Source organism: Idiotropiscis lumnitzeri, chromosome 18 (genome assembly GCF_059441095.1).
Source record: "Idiotropiscis lumnitzeri isolate Australia: NSW breed Sydney's pygmy pipehorse chromosome 18, RoL_Ilum_1.0, whole genome shotgun sequence".
NCBI classification, from domain to species: Eukaryota; Metazoa; Chordata; class Actinopteri; order Syngnathiformes; family Syngnathidae; genus Idiotropiscis; species Idiotropiscis lumnitzeri.
In genome coordinates this window covers 16,065,948-16,086,354 of record NC_142408.1, presented here as the reverse complement: position 1 = coordinate 16,086,354, position 20,407 = coordinate 16,065,948, and the positions used below count along the sequence as shown (strand labels likewise).

The 20,407-nt window shown below is 42.2% G+C and overlaps 1 protein-coding gene across 5 annotated transcripts in view; it reads right to left on the bottom strand.

Moving 5' to 3' along the window:
* mapkap1 (MAPK associated protein 1) overlaps positions 1 to 18,229 on the bottom strand; it is a 141,772-nt gene extending 123,543 nt beyond the window's left edge. For 4 of the 5 annotated variants that reach the window (XM_088280984.1, XM_088280981.1, XM_088280986.1 and 1 more), the window contains exon 1: positions 17,844 to 18,229. In XM_088280984.1, the coding sequence (XP_088137110.1) occupies positions 17,844 to 17,888 (45 nt within the window). In that variant the 5' untranslated portion in view covers positions 17,889 to 18,229. Of the gene's footprint in view, positions 1 to 14,955; positions 14,997 to 17,843 lie in introns of all 5 variants that reach the window. The other variant, XM_088280982.1, reaches the window with a different exon arrangement.
* Between the last annotated feature and the right edge of the window lie 2,178 nt (positions 18,230 to 20,407).

Sequence of the window (20,407 nt, the reverse complement as noted above, 5' to 3'; positions counted from 1 at the left end):
TCAAATTAACTCACATAAACACATATACAGTAGATACCAGAAAAACAACAGAACAGCAACAGTCTCATGTTGAATCAAAGGCCCAAATATTCATCTTCAAATGAGGTTTAAAAGTGGACAGAGAGGCGACTTGCATAACATTCAATGGAAAGTCACAGTACTTGTCGTTTTTACAAACAGTTTTACTAATTTCCATACACTGTGTCCACTTCCTCCCTGTTTTCTCAATGCAAAGCTTTTTCACCTTTTTTTTTTTCGTTCATTCTTTTCACCAATCCAGAGCTTTGAGGGTGGTAAACACAATTATCCTTTAAATCAATGTGAAACATCATTCCTATCTCTTTCACAAGTTAGTTAACAAAATGGGTACCATTATCACTGTTAATTATTTTCAGGAATACCATATCTTGGAATGATATCCTTACAAAGTACTTTTGCCACTGTCAATGCATCTGGATTTGTTGGTTAGAAAGAGTTCTAACAATTTCGAATTCACATCTATGATGACCAAACATTTATTTTCTTTTTTTTTTTTTTTTACTTTGGTTTAGTTCAAATGAGTCCATATGAATAATTTGAAATGGATATTGTGGTGTAGGAAAGCGTCCTCTGCGTGGACTCAAATTACCTTGTGCATTGTGTTTCGCACACGTTAAACATGCCCTACAAAATGTTCCGAATAAGCATTAAAGCCGTAAGCCGTATAATAACGTAATATCTGATGCACCATTTCCCCTGTTGAGACATGTGTTATCCCATGACTCAATATAGCAGCCCATTTGTAAAGATTATTGTTTGGTCATACACAGATCACGTAGCGATGTTACGCCATTTTCCTCCAAAGCCTTTGCCTAACTTTGGGACTTTGTTGTCGCTCGTTTCATCATGTGTCGTTATCCAAATTTGTGTTATCTTCTAGTACTAACGTATGTGTCTGGCCCGCGACTGCCGCTTTAGCCATTTTGTCTGCAAATGCATTCCTGAGGGACACACTGTCCGTGCGCGATGTATGTGCCGCACATTTTAAAATGACTATATGTGTAAATAGTAACACAATTTACTCTCTTTAGTTCACACGCTTTTGTTAAAGTTACTAATTTTGCTGCATGAGCTGAGTTTTTCAGTGTCATTTGTTACAACTACAGTATTTTATTTATTTATTTTATTTATTTCTCACAGATGAGCCATCTACAAATAGTACTTCTCTGTTTTCTGAAGGCGAATCTTTTTGATGCCTTTACTTTTGGTTACTTTTTTCTACTAACTCCTAATAATCTAGTTTTGTACCATCCTCCTGACATAATAACGACATAGCCGAGTTTAATGTTGTACATCTCTCTATAATCAGATGTGGTTACGATAACAATGTATTCATACACTATAAATGTCCCGCTGGTGACAAAAACGTCATGTTCATCTGCAAAAGCAATGCAGAAACCGCACGTGGTACTCTCAAAACCAGTGGATGGAACAAAACTATGGTTGCACTTGTTTCTGCAATTTCCAGATTGTGGGACTAATAAAAGACCATCTTTATCTTAATCTTACAGCAGTAATTTCCGCAGAATTTGGAACTCAGATTTTGCAATAATTTGTTAAGCTTAAACATCTTAATTTTATTTTATTTCCTATTTTTTATAACTTTGTGACTCATTTTACTTCAACCAGGTGTACCTCAAAGTGAACAAGTACACAATGTTATTTGTTGTCTCTAATTTATTCTCTGCTTTAATGTAAATACTGGCCCTTCTTATCAAATTACCATCTCATTTCCTGTGTCATTTCTATCTGTGAATTTCATTCCAATTACTGGTATAACTTAATAGAAAGATCATCAACTGAAGTATGAAACATAAAATATTTATTTCTTCAATTCATCCTTACAGCAGAACCTAATTCTTATCCTTATTCATTTGTTCAAGTCACACCTTCTTCAATCACCAAACTCTCTCTCTGACTTCCTCCCCCTACTTGGGAACAAGCATCTAACTTCAAAGAGCTGTGAACTCTTTGTTACAGCACACTCATGATTTACGATTACACCTATACCCATTTTAGCTCTACTTCATCAATCCTTTTAGCACAATTGCAACCACTTTTATCACTCTTCCTAACATTTTGACACACAAACACACAAATGTATACACGGGCCCACAAAATGACACACACACAGTTCTCAACACTGAACAGCTACAAACAATAATAACATGTTATTAATAACAGCAACACAATCTATCTTTATCTTTGGCCAATAATAAGTCCTTCAATTCAACTAATCTTTTTCTGTAAATTAATCACATCCCCACAACTTGGGCTCTTATTTTTCTGTAAAAGTAAAACTAATTTCAATTCATGCAACCAGCTCAGTGATCCAAATGTTTCCTCAATAGGATCTCATCACTCAAAAGTAGGCCTTCGTTAGTTACTAATCATTGATTCCATTTTAGCTTTTTGTCTCTTGACTCCCTCCTTTCTTTTTGAGGCTACTCTCATCCAATATTCTGTTTCCTCAAAGCCATTTTTCTTCATCTTTTTGGGGTCTTTCTTTATCTTTCCTATGATAGATTCCTGCAATGCGGCTATTTTTTTTTGTGTATTTAACTGACCATTAAAGCCATGTTCAGCTATCCATTTGTCTAAATACTGAATTTTATCAGGATCCTGTTTTTCGATGAACTTCCAATCTTTACACTGCAGCATATCCCTGGGTTTTGTTTTATTACCTAATATCCCCATTTTAGAAAATTTGGACCAGTTTGTCAACACCTAGGGTGTTCTAAAACTGGTTTCTCATCAGTAGGACAGCAACTCAAATTACCTGTTGTGGTAATTCTCACTTCAACCTTTTCAGGTGGAGAATTCTTGTCTATTACATCCACAACAGTCTGCTGTTTATAATCCTACTGTATTACATGGGATAAAATACCAAGTGGTATTTGTAATCCCCAATCACACCATTCACTCACTCACTTCACACAGGGTTTTACATACGGTTTGCGCAAACATTCACACACGGAATTTAAGTGTACACAGGACACCGCCGTCCTACTTTCTCCACGGAATTTAAGTGTACACAGGACTCCGCCGTCCACGGAATTTCTCGGACTCCGCCGTCCTTCATATACAGTGAACCCCCGGTTATCGCGGTTAATGGGGACCGAGACCACCCGCGAAAACTGAAAATCCGCGAAGTAGCGTCGCACCTTCAAAAAAAAAAAAAAACAAAAAAAAAAACACAGTGAATATATATATATATACACTTCGCACCTATATATATATATATATATATATATATATATATATATATATATATATATATATATATATATATATATATATATATATATATATAGGTGCAAAGTAGCGGCACACCTTCAAAAATGCTTAAAAAAAAGAAATACACTGGTAGAGAGAGAGAGAGTGAAATTCATGTTATAACAAAAAAACTAATTATTATTAAAACTTATTATTTTTTTATTCCCCAGCCATTATTTTTGTATTTATTCAATTACTTCTTTTTGTATTTATTTAATTACTTCGACTTTTACCTGCTGGTACGCCGTCCGGTGTGCCCTGTGAATGTTATGATCCTCCAGCAGAACTGGAGGATTGAACAGGACTCTCCAAACGCAGACCCGGGAAAAAAGGTGGCGATACAAAGATATTTATTATAATCACAATATAGTCAGTGTAATCAGCGCGTCTCGCAGCAGCTGACGGCATGGCGCGAGACGATCGCTGGAGGAACGCCCACACAGCTGAAAAAACAAAAACACACGCGGCATGACAGGCACGGATCATGACAGTGAAATGAAAGGTGGCATTCTTCATTTATTTATTTATTCATTTATTCATTCATAACTGACAGCCTCGCGCTCCGCCGGTACCCGGGCGGAAGGTGCTCCTATTCGGCTTAACTACCACGCACGCCGGCCGGTCTCCTTCGGAGCTCACGCACGGTCCCGAACGAAGCAAAATGTCGCCGCGCGAGTGCCCGGGCGGAAGTTGTTTCTCTTCGGCTTGACAGCCACACACGCCGGCCGGTCTCCTTCGGAGCTCACGCACGGTCCCGAACGAAGCAAAATGTCGCCGCGCGAGTGCCCGGGCGGAAGTTGTTTCTCTTCGGCTTGACAGCCACACACGCCGGCCGGTCTCCTTCGGAGCTCACGCACGGTCCCGAACGAAGCAAAATGTCGCCGCGCGAGTGCCCGGGCGGAAGTTGTTTCTCTTCGGCTTAACTGCCACGCACGCCGGCCGCAGCTCGGGTACGGTCCGAACCGTGCGAAACGTCGCCCCCGATCGTGTCCGTCGCCACCAATCGTGTCCGGGGTAACCTGCTCTTCTTCGTCCACTCTCCTCTTCGGCGCACGCCGGCCGTCTAACCGCTCCAGCGCCCCGTCGTGCCGCTCGGCGAAACTACAATGCCCCCGAATATTTTTTAGACCCGCGAAGCACTGAACCCGCGAAAGGTGAACCGCGAAGTAGCGGGGGTTCACTGTACCTGCCATTGACTTAGTATTCACAGGTAATTTTTTTTTCATTTTTCACTCCACTATCCTTCATGGACCTGCCATCGACTAGTATGCACAGGATTTCTAACTCTATACACAAATTCTTTCTCTTTTCTCTATCTTTCTTTCTTTCTCTTTTCTTATTTCATCTCTACTTCATGTCTTTCTTCACTTTTTTTTTTTAATGTTTTATTTTTATTTATTTATTCTTAACACTCATTTATTTATTCTTAACACTTATTTATTCTTAACGCGCAATGACCTCCAGTCACTCACTTCCCCCCTAAAAAAAAATGATCTCACTACTGTTGTCTTCCCTCCATTGGATCGCCGTCAACCGTCAGATCCCGGCTGGTGGGGTGAGGTCCAGTCCTGGAAAAGGATTTTTAGGCTCTCTCTAGTGAGCCTGCCATGGCCATGGTCTTTCTGGAGTTCACCACACCCGCTGGAATCCTTAGGTATCTTGGCTTCCCGCTTGAAGGACCAAAATAATGTCAGGTTCAATCACCTAAGCATTCACTGAACATAGGCTAAATGAATGGAAGGAAGACAAGAGTTGATCTTTTACTCGCGAGGAGAACGAACGGAGGTGTGCTCAGTTACATCTCCAACTTCGTTCTGGCGCACACTCCGCTGAGCCCTCTATTTTATTAGGGAAGTCCCTAACAATACAATGTATTTGCACTAAGGGATGAAGGGGGGAGCACCAGCAGGAACATGTAAACATCTCAGACACAAGAGGAAAGACAGACATCAATGGCAGTCATCCACTGATTGAAAAGGCAGATATGCCCTTTTAGTGCTCTGGTACTAAAGTCTCAATCCTTTTGTTTCAGAGGTGTGTCTCGGCACCTCATTTGATGTTGCAGACGTTGATCCAGTCTTCAGGCATCCGCTTCTCTGTGAAGTCTTCTCATCCCATATGGTCAAACATAGGTCACGCTGTGGAACAATTCTTTTGCAATACTAATAGAGTAAAATATGGGATAAAATATATCTTCAACCTAACACTAACGGCTTGGCGTGAGGACAACAGACTGCAACTCAACATTGCAAAAACAAAGGAGATCGTCATCGACTTTAGGAGGAACAAGACTGTGCCCCCCCAACCCCCTACATCAGAGGTGAATGAGTGGAGAGGATCCACACATTCAAGTTCCTGGGAGTACGGATCTCCGATGAACTCTTCTGGACACACAACACCACAGCAGTGGTAAAGAAGGTCCACCAGCGTCTGCATTTCCTGATGGTCCTCAGGAAATTTAACCTGGACAAGAAGCTGCTGCTGGCCTTCTACCACTCGTCCATCGAGAGCCTGCTGACCGACTGTGTCTCCACCTGGTACAGCGGCTGCACTGAGGCAGACCAAGTGAGGCTCCAGAGGACAGTCAAAACGGCGCAGAGAATTCTATGCTGCCCACTCCCCTCCCTGTCGGACATCTACAGAACTCACACCTGTTCGACCTGTTGCACTCTGGCAGGCGCTACAGGTGCATCAAATGCAAGACGAATAGACCGAAAAACAGTTTAATTCCAGGAGCCATCTCCATTCTGAACTCTCACACACGCACACAACCACCCTTACCTTGCAGAACAGCGACGTAATGTGTTTTTATTTATCCAATTCCGTATTATTTACCATCTCATTATTTATTATTTTATTTATCTAATTTATATATTTAATTAAATTATTGTTGTATTGCACTGGAGAGGGGAGCTCTCTAATCTTGTAGCACACTGTACAATGACAATAAAGGGATTTCTGATTCCTGATATTTTCACGACCATAAGGCACACTTTAAAGTCCCAAATCTTCCCCAAAACAAACAAGACGCCATGTACTGCGACACGCCTTGTGTAATGACTGAGACCCATAAATCTGTACAGATGCTATTCACTCGAGCAACGGGCCTGATGCCCCATTGAGCATTTCAGAGTGCTTGTTAGCAAGCCCTGCTGGTTGAAGTCTGAGACTACTGTGTGCATACTGTGATACTGCGTGTTTTTTGGCCGTGGAAATATGGTATTTTTGGCAGTCAGGGGAAGAAAAGACATGAGGAGAATTAGGAGTATGTGTGTCCCATGGATGAGGAGATGCCAAAGGGACGAAGTCATCAAAAAGGCTTTGAGCTCCAGATATACAAGGATGACCTCGATGACTTGGGCGTCTTGGAAGTTAGTGCAGATGCTCATGGTCTCATGACGGGCGTGAAATTGAGACCAAAATCCAATATAGTTGAAAGACCAATTTCCAAATTATGTTTAGTGTGGGCGGCACGGTGGCCGACTGGTTAGCACAATGGCCTCACAGTGAGAGACAGCATCGGTCGTGGGTTCAATACCGGTTCAATCCTGTGTGGAGTTTGCATGTTCTCCCCGTGCCTGCGTGGGTTTCCTCGGGGTACTCCGGTTTCCTCCCACATTCCAAAAATATGCATCGCAGGCTGATTGGACACTCGAAATTGCCCCTAGGTATGAGTGTGAGCGCGGATGGTTGTTCGTCAATGTGCGCCCTGCGATTGGCTGGCAACCAATTCAGGGTGTCCCCCGCCTACTGCCCGAAGATAGCTGGGATAGGCACCAGCGCCCCCCGCAACCCTAGTGAGGAGAAGCGGTGTAGATAATGGATGGATGGATGGATGTTAAGTGTGTGGGATCTAATTTATTCAAAATGCTCTAAAAATTGCAAGTCCCTCTTTTCTTTTTTGAAACATTTGTGGGAATTGCCATATTTGTGAACCATGCCAATTAGGTGTCAGCATGTAGACGCCAAATATGTGTCAAACGTGTACATGCGTCATCGTTCGCGGTTAACCGCTTCCCGATTGCCCGGGGCAAGTGAAATTTGGCCACGGGCAAGGTCAAATTATGGGCAACTTACCCGACCGGGCAAGCATTTTTTAAAGCAGCCAAATATCTTTAATTTCGACGAAAACCTATGATATTCCGGCCGAAAATTGACAGCCGGAAGTTTTCTTACCTTCTGCGCATCTTTCTGCGCATGTTTACAAGTGGCAACGAGTTCGTTCAAATTCGAACATTTCAGATTCCTCTGACATGACTAAAATAGCTCGCATACAGTAATATCCCGCTCCTTCGCGGTTCACCTTTCGCGGGTTCAGTGCTTCGCGGGTCTAAAAAATATTCGGGGGCATTGTAGTTTCGCAGAGCGGCACGAGGGGGCGCTGGAGCGGTTAGACGGCCGGCGTGCGCCTAAGAGGAGAGTGGACGAAGAAGAGAGTGGACGGAGAAGAGCACGTTCCGGCACTATCGGGGGCGAGTTTCGCACGGTTCGGACCGTACCAGAGCTCCGGCCGGCGTGCGTGGCAGTTAAGCCGAAGAGGAACAACTTCCGCCCGGGCACTAGCGGGCGACATTTCGCTCCGTGCGAGAGCTCCGGAGGAGACCGGCCGGCGTGCGTGGCAGTTAAGCCGAAGAGGAACAACTTCCGCCCGGGCACTAGCGGGGCGACATTTCGCTCCGTGCGAGAGCTCCGGAGGAGACCGGCCGGCATGCGTGGCAGTTAAGCCGAAGAGGAACAACTTCCGCCCGGGCACTAGCAGGGCGACATTTCGCTCCGGGCAAGAGCTCCGGAGGAGACCGGCCGGCGTGCGTGGCAGTTAAGCCGAAGAGGAACAACTTCCGCCCGGGCACTAGCGGGGCGACATTTCGCTCCGTGCGAGAGCTCCGGAGGAGACCGGCCGGCGTGCGTGGCAGTTAAGCCGAAGAGGAACAACTTCCGCCCGGGCACTAGCGGGGCGACATTTCGCTCCGTGCGAGAGCTCCGGAGGAGACGGGCCGGCGTGCGTGGTAGTTAAGCCGAAGAGGAACATCTTCCGCCCGGGCATGAGGGAAGCGCGAGGCTGTCAGTTATGAATGAATAAATGAATAAATAAAAAAATGAAAAATGCCACCTTTCATTTCACAGGGCACACCGGACGGCGTACCAGCAGGTAAAAGTCGAAGTAAATAAATAAGTACAAAAAGAGGTAATTGAATAAATACAAAAATAATGGCTGGGGAATAAAAAAATAAGTTTTAATAATATTTTTTTTTTGTTATAACATGAATTTCACTCTCTCTACCCGTATATATATATATATATATATATATATATATATATATATATATATATATATATATATATATATATATATATATATATATATATATATATATATATATATATATATATATATATATATAGGTGCGAAGTATATATAAGTATTTTATTTTATTTATTTTTTTTTTAAGGTGCGCCGCTACTTCGCGGATTTTCAGTTTTCGCGGGTGGTCTCGGTCCCCATTAACCGCGATAACCGGGGTATTACTGTATTTTTAAGTAGACAATTCAGTTGTGAGTAAGGAATAAAAAATTAATAATATTGCATCTGGTCCAGTTCTACCTGCCAGCTCCTTACGGACATATGCTTCATTGACTGTTTCTTAATGCCTGCAACGTCTGCAACATAGAACTCATGAAGGAATAACATAATCCTGGGTCAGCAGACACCGAATTAATGTGTTAATACATGATACATTTTTATATAAGCAACCCTTATGATTGTAACGTATTTTAATTCTTTCTAGGCAGGAACTGTCCGAACAAAACATTCATGCAATTTGTAATTAGACACTTTGTCACACAAAAAGTCACTCAGGGCAAGGTAATTTAATCTTCGGGCAAGAGAAAAAAAAATTGTCACTTGCCCAAGTTGGGCAAGTAATTTGGTCACTCGGGCAAGGCAAATTTTAGTGGCACTTGCCCTATGGGCAAGCAGTTTTTAAAGTTAACTTCGAACCCTGTGCGTTACTTTTGGTGAGCATTGTGTGGCGCTGTCATGGACCGTATAAAAGGAAAGAGAAAGAAAGAACGGACAGGGATTGAGTAAAATGGCATACAAGTTTTGACCGCTTTGACGCAGTTTGTCGACTCTTTGGATTGTTTAGAGTGGTTTTAAGATGGAAGATTGATGAATAAACAACACCTTGTAGCAAACCACTAATGGACTCTCTGATCAATGACACAGCCAAGCAACAACAGATAACAAATCTCCAGCGTGTCAGACCTAGCCATTCCAAACAAACAAGCAATCAATACTTCACTAGCCCACTAGTAGAGTGGCTAGTACAACTGTTGTATTTAATAATTTAGAACAGCAGACTTTGTAAAAATACTGTTATAATTTTGAGATTTGTTGAATGAAATTTGAAATAAACGCTCATAGTTGATGACTTGAAAATTATAGTGACTCACATTTGCATCAATTATTCATGAAAATTCAAGTATATTTTGCATAATCATTTGGAACACAGTGGAGATGTCTTCAGGTCAGGACTCTTTAAATATGTGAAGTTTGGGATTTTTTTAATGGAATATGTGCAAGGGATTTATTTCCTCCTTTGTGGCAAATAAAATATTAAACGCAAACTTTGATAAACTCAAAAGAATTCTCTCTATTTGTTGTCCCTGTTCTTAAAACGGTACAGCCGAAGTTTGAAATCAACCGGATGAATCCTCTAGGATCAGGCTGCAAAAGTTTGACCCCTGGAAATGTGCTAAAATGGCCCTACTTTAGAGATTAAAAACATTTAAAACACTCAATTCCAGTTTATTATGGCCGTAATGGACTTTTTTGTGCGTCTCGAGGAGCTACATGTGCCAGCCAATTTTGGTTGGCCTAAATCAAATGTACCCGGATTATTTTTTTATTTTCCCACTCTAGGAGGCCCTAAAAAGCCATTTTGTTGGATTTATGATGACTTTAAAGACCAAGTGTGAAGTAAGCTTTGAAAACGGAAAATATAATCTATTTGTATCACAAATAAAGTACAGTGAAACCCGCTACTTCGCGGTTCACCTTTCGCGGGTTCAGTGCTTCGCGGGTCTAAAAAATATTCAAAAATTAAAAACTTTTTTGCCCGGGCACAATCGGGGCTCTCCTTTCGCTCCGCTCCGCGGGGGCATTGTAGTTTCGCCGAGCGGCACGACGGGGCGCTGGAGCGGTTAGACGGCCGGCGTGAGCCGAAGAAGAGCGTGGGCGAAGAGGAGACTGGACGGAGAAGAGCACGTTCCCCCGGGCACGATCGGGGGCGACGTTTCGCGTGGTTCGGACCGTACCAGAGCTCCGGCCGGCGTGTGTGGCAATTAAGCCAAAGAGGAGCACCTTCCGCCCGGGCACGAGCGGGGAGACATTTCGCTCCGTTCGGGACCGTACGAGAGCTCCGGCCGGCGTGCGTGGCAGTTAAGCCGAAGAGGAGCACCTTCCGCCCGGGCACGAGCGGGGCGACATTGCGCTCCGTTCGGGACCGTACGAGAGCTCCGGAGGAGGCCGGCCGGCGTGCGTGGCAATTACGCTGAAGAGGAGCACCTTCCGCTCGGGGCACGAGCGGGGCGAAATGAAACCGAGTTCAACCGAACGGAGACACGCTTCGGGGGAGCAGGTCCAGCGTGCGTGACAATTAAGCCGAAGAGGAGCACCTCTTCCGCCCGGACACGAGCGGAGCGCGAGGCTGTCAGTTATGAATGAATAAATAAATAAATGAAGAATGCCACCTTTCATTTCACAGAGCGCACCGGACGGCGTACCAGCAGGTAAAAGTCGAAGTAATTAAATAAATACAAAAAGAAGTAATTGAATAAATACAAAAATAATGGCTGGGGAATAAAAAAAATAACAAGTTTTAATAATAATTGGGGGTTTTTTTGTTATAACATGAATTTCACTCTCTCTCTCTCTCTCTCTCTCTACCCGTATTCTATATGGTGTACTGTATACAGGGGGGTATACTGTATACCTGTATGGGTTTTTTTAAGCATTTTTTAAGGGGCGCCGCTACTTCGCGGATTTTCAGTCTTCGCGGGTGGTCTCTGTCCCCATTAACCGCGATAACCGGGGTTTCACTGTACCGTATTTTTCGGACTACTTTTTTCCTCGATTTGGAACCATGCGTAATACAACACTGCAGCTTTTCTGTGGATTTTTCTTTCAGAGGGGCACTCCATAGTTCAGAAAATATGCTATATAAATATAGATTTTTGTTTCTCTCTTGGGTCTGTTCTGTTTTAATTACCAAAATTGTTGCCGTGTTAAAAGGCACTGCTTTAAGAATATTTTTATGTACCTTTATGTGCATTCACAGTACAAAATTGTTCTGTACATGCAGTAAACAACTACTTTTTTTTCCAACATAGAAAACAGCGGCTTATAGCCTAGTGCGACTTCTATATCTTTTTTTTTTTTTTCCCAAAAAAGAGTTGCTACGGCTTATATTACACATAATACAAATAATAAAACATCAACATTTTTTGTTCTACAACAACAAGGACCTCGCAGTGGTCGCAGCTCGGGCCCTATTAATAATAATAATAACAATAATAGTTTATACAAAAACAATCAGGACCTCGCGGCACTGCTGTGCATCATGCATTATGGTAATGCGGCAGCAGCGAGCGTGTAAAAGATGTGCTCTCAAAGTCCTTACTTTGTTACGTATATGTTTATGATGTAATACTTTGTCACATGCATGCTTATGATGTGCCGCCCCTTTCATCCCTTTTATCCTTTGTAGCCTCAGAATAAAATCTTCACTTCTTACACACTGTCAGACGAGACAGGTTGTGTGTAGTTATTCCTCTGTCAATACAGAAATTCTGGTTTGCTGATCCTGAAAATAGTTGGACGCGATACTACTGCTGCGTAGTACCACTCTGCCAACAGGTTATGGGCCCAGGATCCGACTGAAGCCAGGACAAAATCAGGAATTTTTGGACTCTACCACCAGAAAGAAGCCGCGACGTACTGCGAGTCTGGTGAGCATAACTGCGACTAAGCCAATGGCTAATGCAATGAACCGGCGGCCGACTGAAACGGGTAGCCGCTGGAGTAAACTCGTTTTTGACGGGGATGAGAAAAACTATGAACTGTGGGAGACAAAGTTTTTCGGTCATTTAAAACTACAAGGGCTCAAAGACGCGGTTCTGTACAATCCTGCTGAAAATGAGACAGATGATGAAGATGATGAGCCGTCCGTCTTTGAAGCGAAAAATGCCAAAGCATATGCAGAGCTGATACAATTTTTGGATGACAACAGTTTATCACTGGTAATGCATGATGCAGCAGATGATGGACGAAAGGCACTGCAAATATTGAGGAAGCATTATGCGGGTACTGGCAAGCATTCTTAGCCTCTACAAAGCGTTGACCACGCTCAGAAAATCTAACAGTGAAAGTGTCAGTGAATACATCATACGGGCAGAAGCCGTCATCACAGCACTTCGAAAAGTTGGTCAGATATTGTATGACGAATTGCTCATCGCAATGGTATTAAATGGGCTGCCTGAATCATTTGAACCATTCAACGTCCACATAACTCAAATTGAAGAAGCAATGACTTTTGCTGACTTCAAGACGAGACTACGAAAAACAACAAAAATCTAAAAAGACAAGAATCAGAGGACGACCAAGTACGAAAAGAGAAAGTGCCAAAATTGAGTGTTTTAAATGTGGCCGTAAAGGACATAAAGCTAAAGAAGGTCAACGTAAGCAGTGGTGCAGTTTGTGCAAGAGCGCCACGCACCGCGACTCAAACTGCAGGCATAAACGACGGTCGGACAACGCACGAAAAGTTACAGACGACAAGGATTACGCATTCCACCTGAATGACATCGACACAGATATCCAGCCGGTGCGCAGCATCAACAAAACAGGTCTGATGGTCGACACGGGCGCCACTTCACACATCATAACCGATCTGGGGAAGTTCAAAGCGTTCAATGACAGCTTTCAAGCCGAGACACACTGCGTGGAATTGGCTGATGGCACAAGATGCAAAGGAGTAGCAGAACACAGGGGAGACGCGGAGGTCTGCCTGATGGACAACAACGGAGAACGACACAAGGTGACACTGCGACAGGCGTTATTTGTTTCATCTTTTCCGCAAGATATCTTCTCTGTACAGGCTGCTACATCCAGTGGTGCGACAGTCATCTTCAAGAAAGGACATAATGTTCTACGACACAAGGATGGGACACAATTCAATATTCACAAATACGACAGGATGTATTATTTAAACACCGTGAATGGAGAAAATGATGACCAATGCAAAAGGTGTTGTGACATGCAGACATGGCATGAGATCATGGGTCACTGCAATTATGATGATATTCAAAGGCTGCAAGAGGTTGCTGATGGCATGGTGATTTAGGGTAAAATTGACAAAGCAACATTACAATGTGATGTGTGCACTCAGGGAAGGTTTATTCAAACTAGAAATAGAGAACCTGATGCCAGAGCTAAAAATGTACTTGACATGATCCACACAGACATAGCCGGACCAATTGATCCTGAATCAATTGACGGACATTGTTTTGCATTGTCATTTACTGACGATTATTCCAGTGCGATATTTGTGTATTTCATGAAACACAAGAGTGACACAGTACCAGCAACTGAGAAATTCTTGCCAGATTCGGCCCCATATGGCAAAATCAAATGCATCAGATCTGACAATGGGACAGAGTTTCTAAGTAAAAACTATCAAAATTTGCTGACTAAAAATAGCATCAAGCATGAAACATCGGCACCATATTCGCCACATCAAAATGGCACAGCTGAACGTAATTGGTGCACATTATTTGACATGGCGAGATGCATGCTAATTGAGAGTGGATTACCTAAGATGTTATGGACCTATGCAGTCCAGACAGCAGCTATTGTGAGAAACAGATGTTTCAACAATAGAATAAAACAGACAGTTTATGAAATGCTAACGGGGAAACGACCTCACCTCTCCAGGATGCAAAAGTTTGGTTCTAAATGTTTTGCTTATATACAGAACAGAAAGAAACTGGACTCCAAGTGTGAGGAGGGAATATTTGTTGGGTATGACAAAAATAGCCCTGCCTATCTGGTGTTCTATCCAGACAGGGAAAAAGTGCAAAAACACAGATTAGTGAAGTTTGTAGCAAAAGCTGTAGCAGAGCAAGAAACACAAACTTTCACTAGTGATGATGACGATCTGGTACAGAACAAACCAAGGGCAAACCAATCGGGACCAACCATAAGTGTGAGCCCAAATGTCACTTAGGGTCATGAACCCAAAATGACACCTGATGTGGACAACCAGTCACAAAACGATGAAACAGAACAAAAAGAAATGGCACCTGAAGTGAGTTACCAAACACAGACTGATGAAACTCAACAAAGACGATATCCTTCCAGAGAGAGAAAGAAACCAAAATATTGGTATGAATATGTAAGTGGTGAAGAATTTGATGATCAGACTTTCACCAGTGTTGACTACTGTTACCGGTTAATGTGTAACATACCTGTAACATACAGCGAAGCCATAACCTCATCCAATGCAAAACAATGGCGTGATGCAATGGATAGTGAGATGCAGTCGCTAAAAGAAAACAACACGTTTACCCTGACTAACTTACCTAGAGGTAAGAACGCAGTGGGAGGTCGATGGGTGTATGCGCTGAAAAGCAATACGGAAGGATGTGAGAATTACAAAGCACGTTATGTTGCAAAGGGATATAGTCAAAAGATGGGTGTAGATTATGATGAGACTTTTTCACCCACCGCGAACATGACTAGCATTAGAGTGCTAATGCAAATAGCAGTACAAGATAACCTGATTCTACATCAGATGGATGTCAAAACAGCATACTTGAATGCACCAATTGACTGTGAAATTTACATGGAACAGCCAGAAGGCTATGAAGTCAAATCAAGCACTGGAGAGAAATTGGTATGCAAGTTACAAAAGTCACTTTACGGACTAAAACAATCCGTAAGAAATTGGAATAAAATGCTGCATGAATATTTGTACAAAAACAAATTTGTGCAAAACCCAGCTGACCATTGTGTTTATACAAAAGTGAACAATAATGACAAATTGATCATGATAATATGGGTTGATGACTTGATTATTGCCGCAAGCAATGAAAAAGTGTTAATGAACGTGAAAGAAATGATGACAGCAAAATTCAAGATGAAAGACTTAGGAAAGCTGAACCACTACCTAGGTATTGATTTCAAACAAAATGACAAGTGTATAAAAATGACACAGGGAAAATGTTGAAAAACTACTGGAAAGATTCAACATGCACGACTGTAAACCAAGAATGACACCATGTGAACAGAAACTTGACTATACTGGGAACACAGAAGAGATCTGTGACGTCAATAAGTACAGAGGGGCTGTGGGTATCTTAATTTATTTAACTACGTGCACAAGACCTGATTTGAGTTTTGTTGTAAGTTATCCCAATATTTAGCTACGCCAACAGAAGAACAATGGTCTACAGTAAAACACGTCTTAAGGTACTTAAAGTGTACAACTGGCAAGGAACTTTGCTTCACTAAATGTGATGAAAAACTTGGATTACAAGCATACAGTGATGCTGATTGGGCAGCTGACACAAGTGATAGACGAAGCACAACAGGTTACTGTATTAGCTTGAACAAAAATGGCCCTGTTGTTTCATGGAAGACGAAGAAACAACATACCATTGCATTATCCACATGTGAGGCAGAGTATATGGCTCTAGCTGCCACAATGCAAGAATGTTTGTACATAGTACAGTTGTTGGGCCATATTGACAAATATCAATATGAGCGACCAATTATCTTTGAGGATAATCAAGGCACCATAGCACTGGCGAAAAACCCTGTAAAAAGGCAAAGGTGCAAACATGTTGACATAAAGTACCACTTTATCAGGTCAACTGTTAATGACGGGAAAATCAAGTTTGGAATACTGTCCAACCGACCACATGGTGGCAGATGTCTTGACAAAACCAGCAACAAAAGTTAAGTTGAATACATTTGCCAAGTTCATATTTTGGAACTAACAGGTATGTTCAAATACAATGTTTAGAGTGGTCAAAATAATAATGTGAGAGCAAGTGGGGGTGTTAAAGATGTGCTCTCAAAGTCCTTACTTTGTAACGTATACGTTTATGATGTAATACTTTGTCACATGCATGCGTATGATGTGCCGCCCCTTTCATCCTTTGTAGCCTCAGAATAAAATTTTCACTTCTTCCACACTGTCAGACGAGACAGGTTGTGTGTAGTTATTCCTCTGTCAATAGAGAAATTCTGGTTTGCTGATCCTGAAAATAGTTGGACGCGATACTACTGCTGCGTAGTACCACTCTGCCGTTGGCCACCTTCAAAATAAAAGCTCACAAACTCATGCATGCACGTCAGTGGTTTGGATTTAAAATGTTATTAAACAACTTCTCTGGTGACAGGCAACCATTTCAAAATAACAAGCTAAAGAAATCAGAAAGTTTGCCCTTTAACCCTGATTTAAAAAACAATCATTAAAAATCCAGTTTTCGTTATCCCACAACCAGACGAGTGCTAGGGCACACGAGGGCACCCCAGGTATCCAACCAGAGTACCTTCATTAAAATCTGATGTGGAATTTCAGAATAAAATTGTTTTTTTAAATCAGGTGTAAGGGTAAAAAATTGGATTTCTTCTGCCTTTTATTCATCAGATTTTATTAAAAGTATTTAGTTTGGATATCTGGGGTGTCCTTGTGTGCTTCACCACTGGTCTGGTTGCGGGACGACAACTGCATTTTTAATGATTATTTAAAATCAGGTGTTGTGGGATGATGAAAATTGACTTTTTTTTTTAATCAGTTGAAGTGTCAGTCATTGATGCACAGTTAACAGGCTGGCCTGACTGCAGTGCAGCAGTCGCTGCTCAGGCCCTCATAGATAAAGCTGCAAGCATCAATAAAGGGCGCTCACAACCCTGGCCAAAATGGGGTACTGGCAACCATGATTGGCCATCCGATGTGGAAAAGTTGAAATTAAGTCCTACTCTGTTCCTCGATTTATGTGAACATCGACAAGGAGCTCATCCTGGTGATGGGCATGACAAATCGTTGAAGTGAACTGAATCAATCATTAGAATCAGGACATCAAAAATATAGTTCGAAGATTCGTTCACCGATTCGTTATTCACCCAGCCTCAACACACACACAAACAAAAGTGATCACTTCATTTACGTTAATATAACGTACGTACGTTACGTTAAATAAAAGATTCGTTATTTTTTAACAAATCGTTCGCGAACAAGACAACACGAGATTATGCTGTCAATCGAGGCGGTATAACGTGCTACTGCTTTCTTTTTCTTTTCAAGGAACTTCGTCTACTTTGTGACCAGGCGTAGTTTTAAAAAACTCTTATACTAAGCAGGTGTACATTGTAACAACGACTGAGATTAACAATTTAAAAATAGATACGATAAATGCACCAATTCGTCTTGTTATAAGTAAACATAGCTGTTGATAGTTACCTGGTTTGATCCCGTTCCACTGTTTCGGCAGTCACAGAAAATCATTTAAACATTGTGAATCAAATCATATCATAGCATATGTTCTGGTTGCATCTGAAGTATAATTTATGCTACACTGGTATGTATATATGAACAACACGGTTTGCCGTTGGTGAGTTAGCCTTTTCTCCTGCTTTGCCACTTTTGGCGCACCACTGCCGCTTTCGTTTCCGGGTGTGGATAAGAGGACACTCTAGGCCCAAATCTCGTTTCTTCATCTGTATCGTCTTCAAAACTCAATCTTCTGTTTACAAGACAGCGCCACCCGAGAAATACCCTCTTCGGATTCGCGATTTGGAATTTGAATTTTCTTTTCCTATTCTATCGGAACAAGATAACCCGGAAGTACTTGGATAACAGGGCTTGTTTTTTTTGTTTTTTTTTAAACTTTATAACTTTATTTAGTAAATATTGTTGACAACTCGAGCTACGAAGAGGGGATCTGGTCGGAGGAGGGGTACTCTTTTACGTGGGCACTGTCAAACAGTAAGAAATGTCACAAAGGAAGTGGTGGTGGGATACATTTGTAAAATAAAAGCAAACACACTCTTCAACCAACTTTTAAGGCGCGCATGAACGGTGCTAGTAAACTACTACAGTCAGGCCAACCTCCACTCGCAAAGACGAAGTCAAGCCAGCCGACACTGTTATTTTTAATACTGTGCATCACGGTGCGTTACGGTAATGCGCCGAAAGCGCGTGCTGTTGGCCACCTTTAAAATAAAAGCTCACAAACTAATGTATGCACGTCAGTAGTTCGGATTTAAAATAATGTTATTAAACTTCTCTGTTCACCCAGGGGGAATGCAAACTGTCTCAGAATTTCACCAAGAAATGTTCTGAATTGAGATAGAAAGAGAAATTTATGTTAACTGTGCATCAATGGCTGACTGACATTACAACTGATTTAAAAAAAATAATTTAAAATTAAATTTTCTTAATCCCGCAACCAGACCGGTGCTGGGGCACACTAGGCCACCCCGGGCGTCTAACCAAAGTACTTTTATTAAAATCTGATGTGGCATTTCAAAATAAAAGGCGAAAGAAATATCAATGTTTGACCATTACATCCATATTAGAAAAATCATTAAAAATTAAGTTTTTGTGATCCCGCAACCAGACTGGTGCTGGAATACACTAGGCCACTCCAGGCGTCCAACCAAAGTACTTTCATTATAATCTGATGTGGCATTTAAAAATAAAAGGCCAAATAAATCTCAAGTCAATTTTATTTATATAGCCCTTAATCACAGACAGTCTAAAAAATGTAGCCATAAGGGGGCACAATTCAGTGTCTTCTTATGCCGGTCCCAAGCCTGGATAAATACAAAGGGTTGTGTCAGGAAGGGCACACGACGTAAAACTTTGGCCAAATCAAACATGCAAATCAAATATATGATTTAGATATTGGATCGGTCAAGGCCCGGGTTAACAACAACCGCCACTGGTGCTGCTGACCTACAGGGCGCTGGTGGCAATTGAACTATTGTTGGTCGAACTGAACTTTTTCCGAGTTGCCCAGTAGTGACTATACAATATGTAAATGACACAAAGACAAAAGCATCCTGGCATGATTCTATTGGCTATGTGTATCCTGCAGTTAACTTTAGCTTGCTCTTATTGGTCTTTCTTCTCCCGCCGAATCCCGTGGCTCCTCCTGCGTGCGATCCCCCGATGGCCGCACCTTCATCCACTGCTCCCGGAGTCATCTCGTCTCGCTCAGCACCGTCTGCTTCTAAAACATTCCATTCTTGCCCAACCCCCGCAACCAGTTTCGCTCCACCAGTCACACTCTCAGCATTTTACAGTATCACATTTTCATACACTGGATGCAGCAACATCTAATGAACTATGTTAAGCTCAAACTCTTATATTCCTTTAATAGTCAAATGTATGAAATCCTTTAAGTGTAACCGAAGTTTGGACCATGCTAATGACAAGACCGTCAGGAGAGGAATGCAGGAAGATTGGATCAAGGCTGCAACAAAGGAGGTGTGAACGAGAACCCTCTGAAACAATGGACTTCCATGCCGGGATCACAATAGTGGCTCCTAGCAGTCTACCCTTTGTTCTGTTTAGATTGACTGCCATGATTACATTATCCTTTAATCCCTCTCATGACCTCAGACACCTGAGGTCATCACTTGAACACCATATTTTATTGTTGCACACGAGCTAGACAACTTGCCATAAAACTAAAACTCCTCAAACAATTATTAAAAGAATAATAATCTGTAGAAAATTTCATTCCCTCCTCAAGGCTTCAGGTCCCTGAGGCCATCTTCCCATACTCACATCCTGGACTCCCGGAGGGCCACGGCTGTCTCCGCCTCCTGGGGGTCCTTTTGAGGGATCATCATGTACTGGCCACCCGTAGGGAGTGGCCCCAATGTGCGTTCTATTGTCTTAACAGTTAATGAACTGATACATGGAATACAGCAACATCCGCATAACACCATAATAGCGGCAAACACAGCAACAGAAATCAGTACTGACGCAATCAAGCTTTTATATTTACCAAAGAT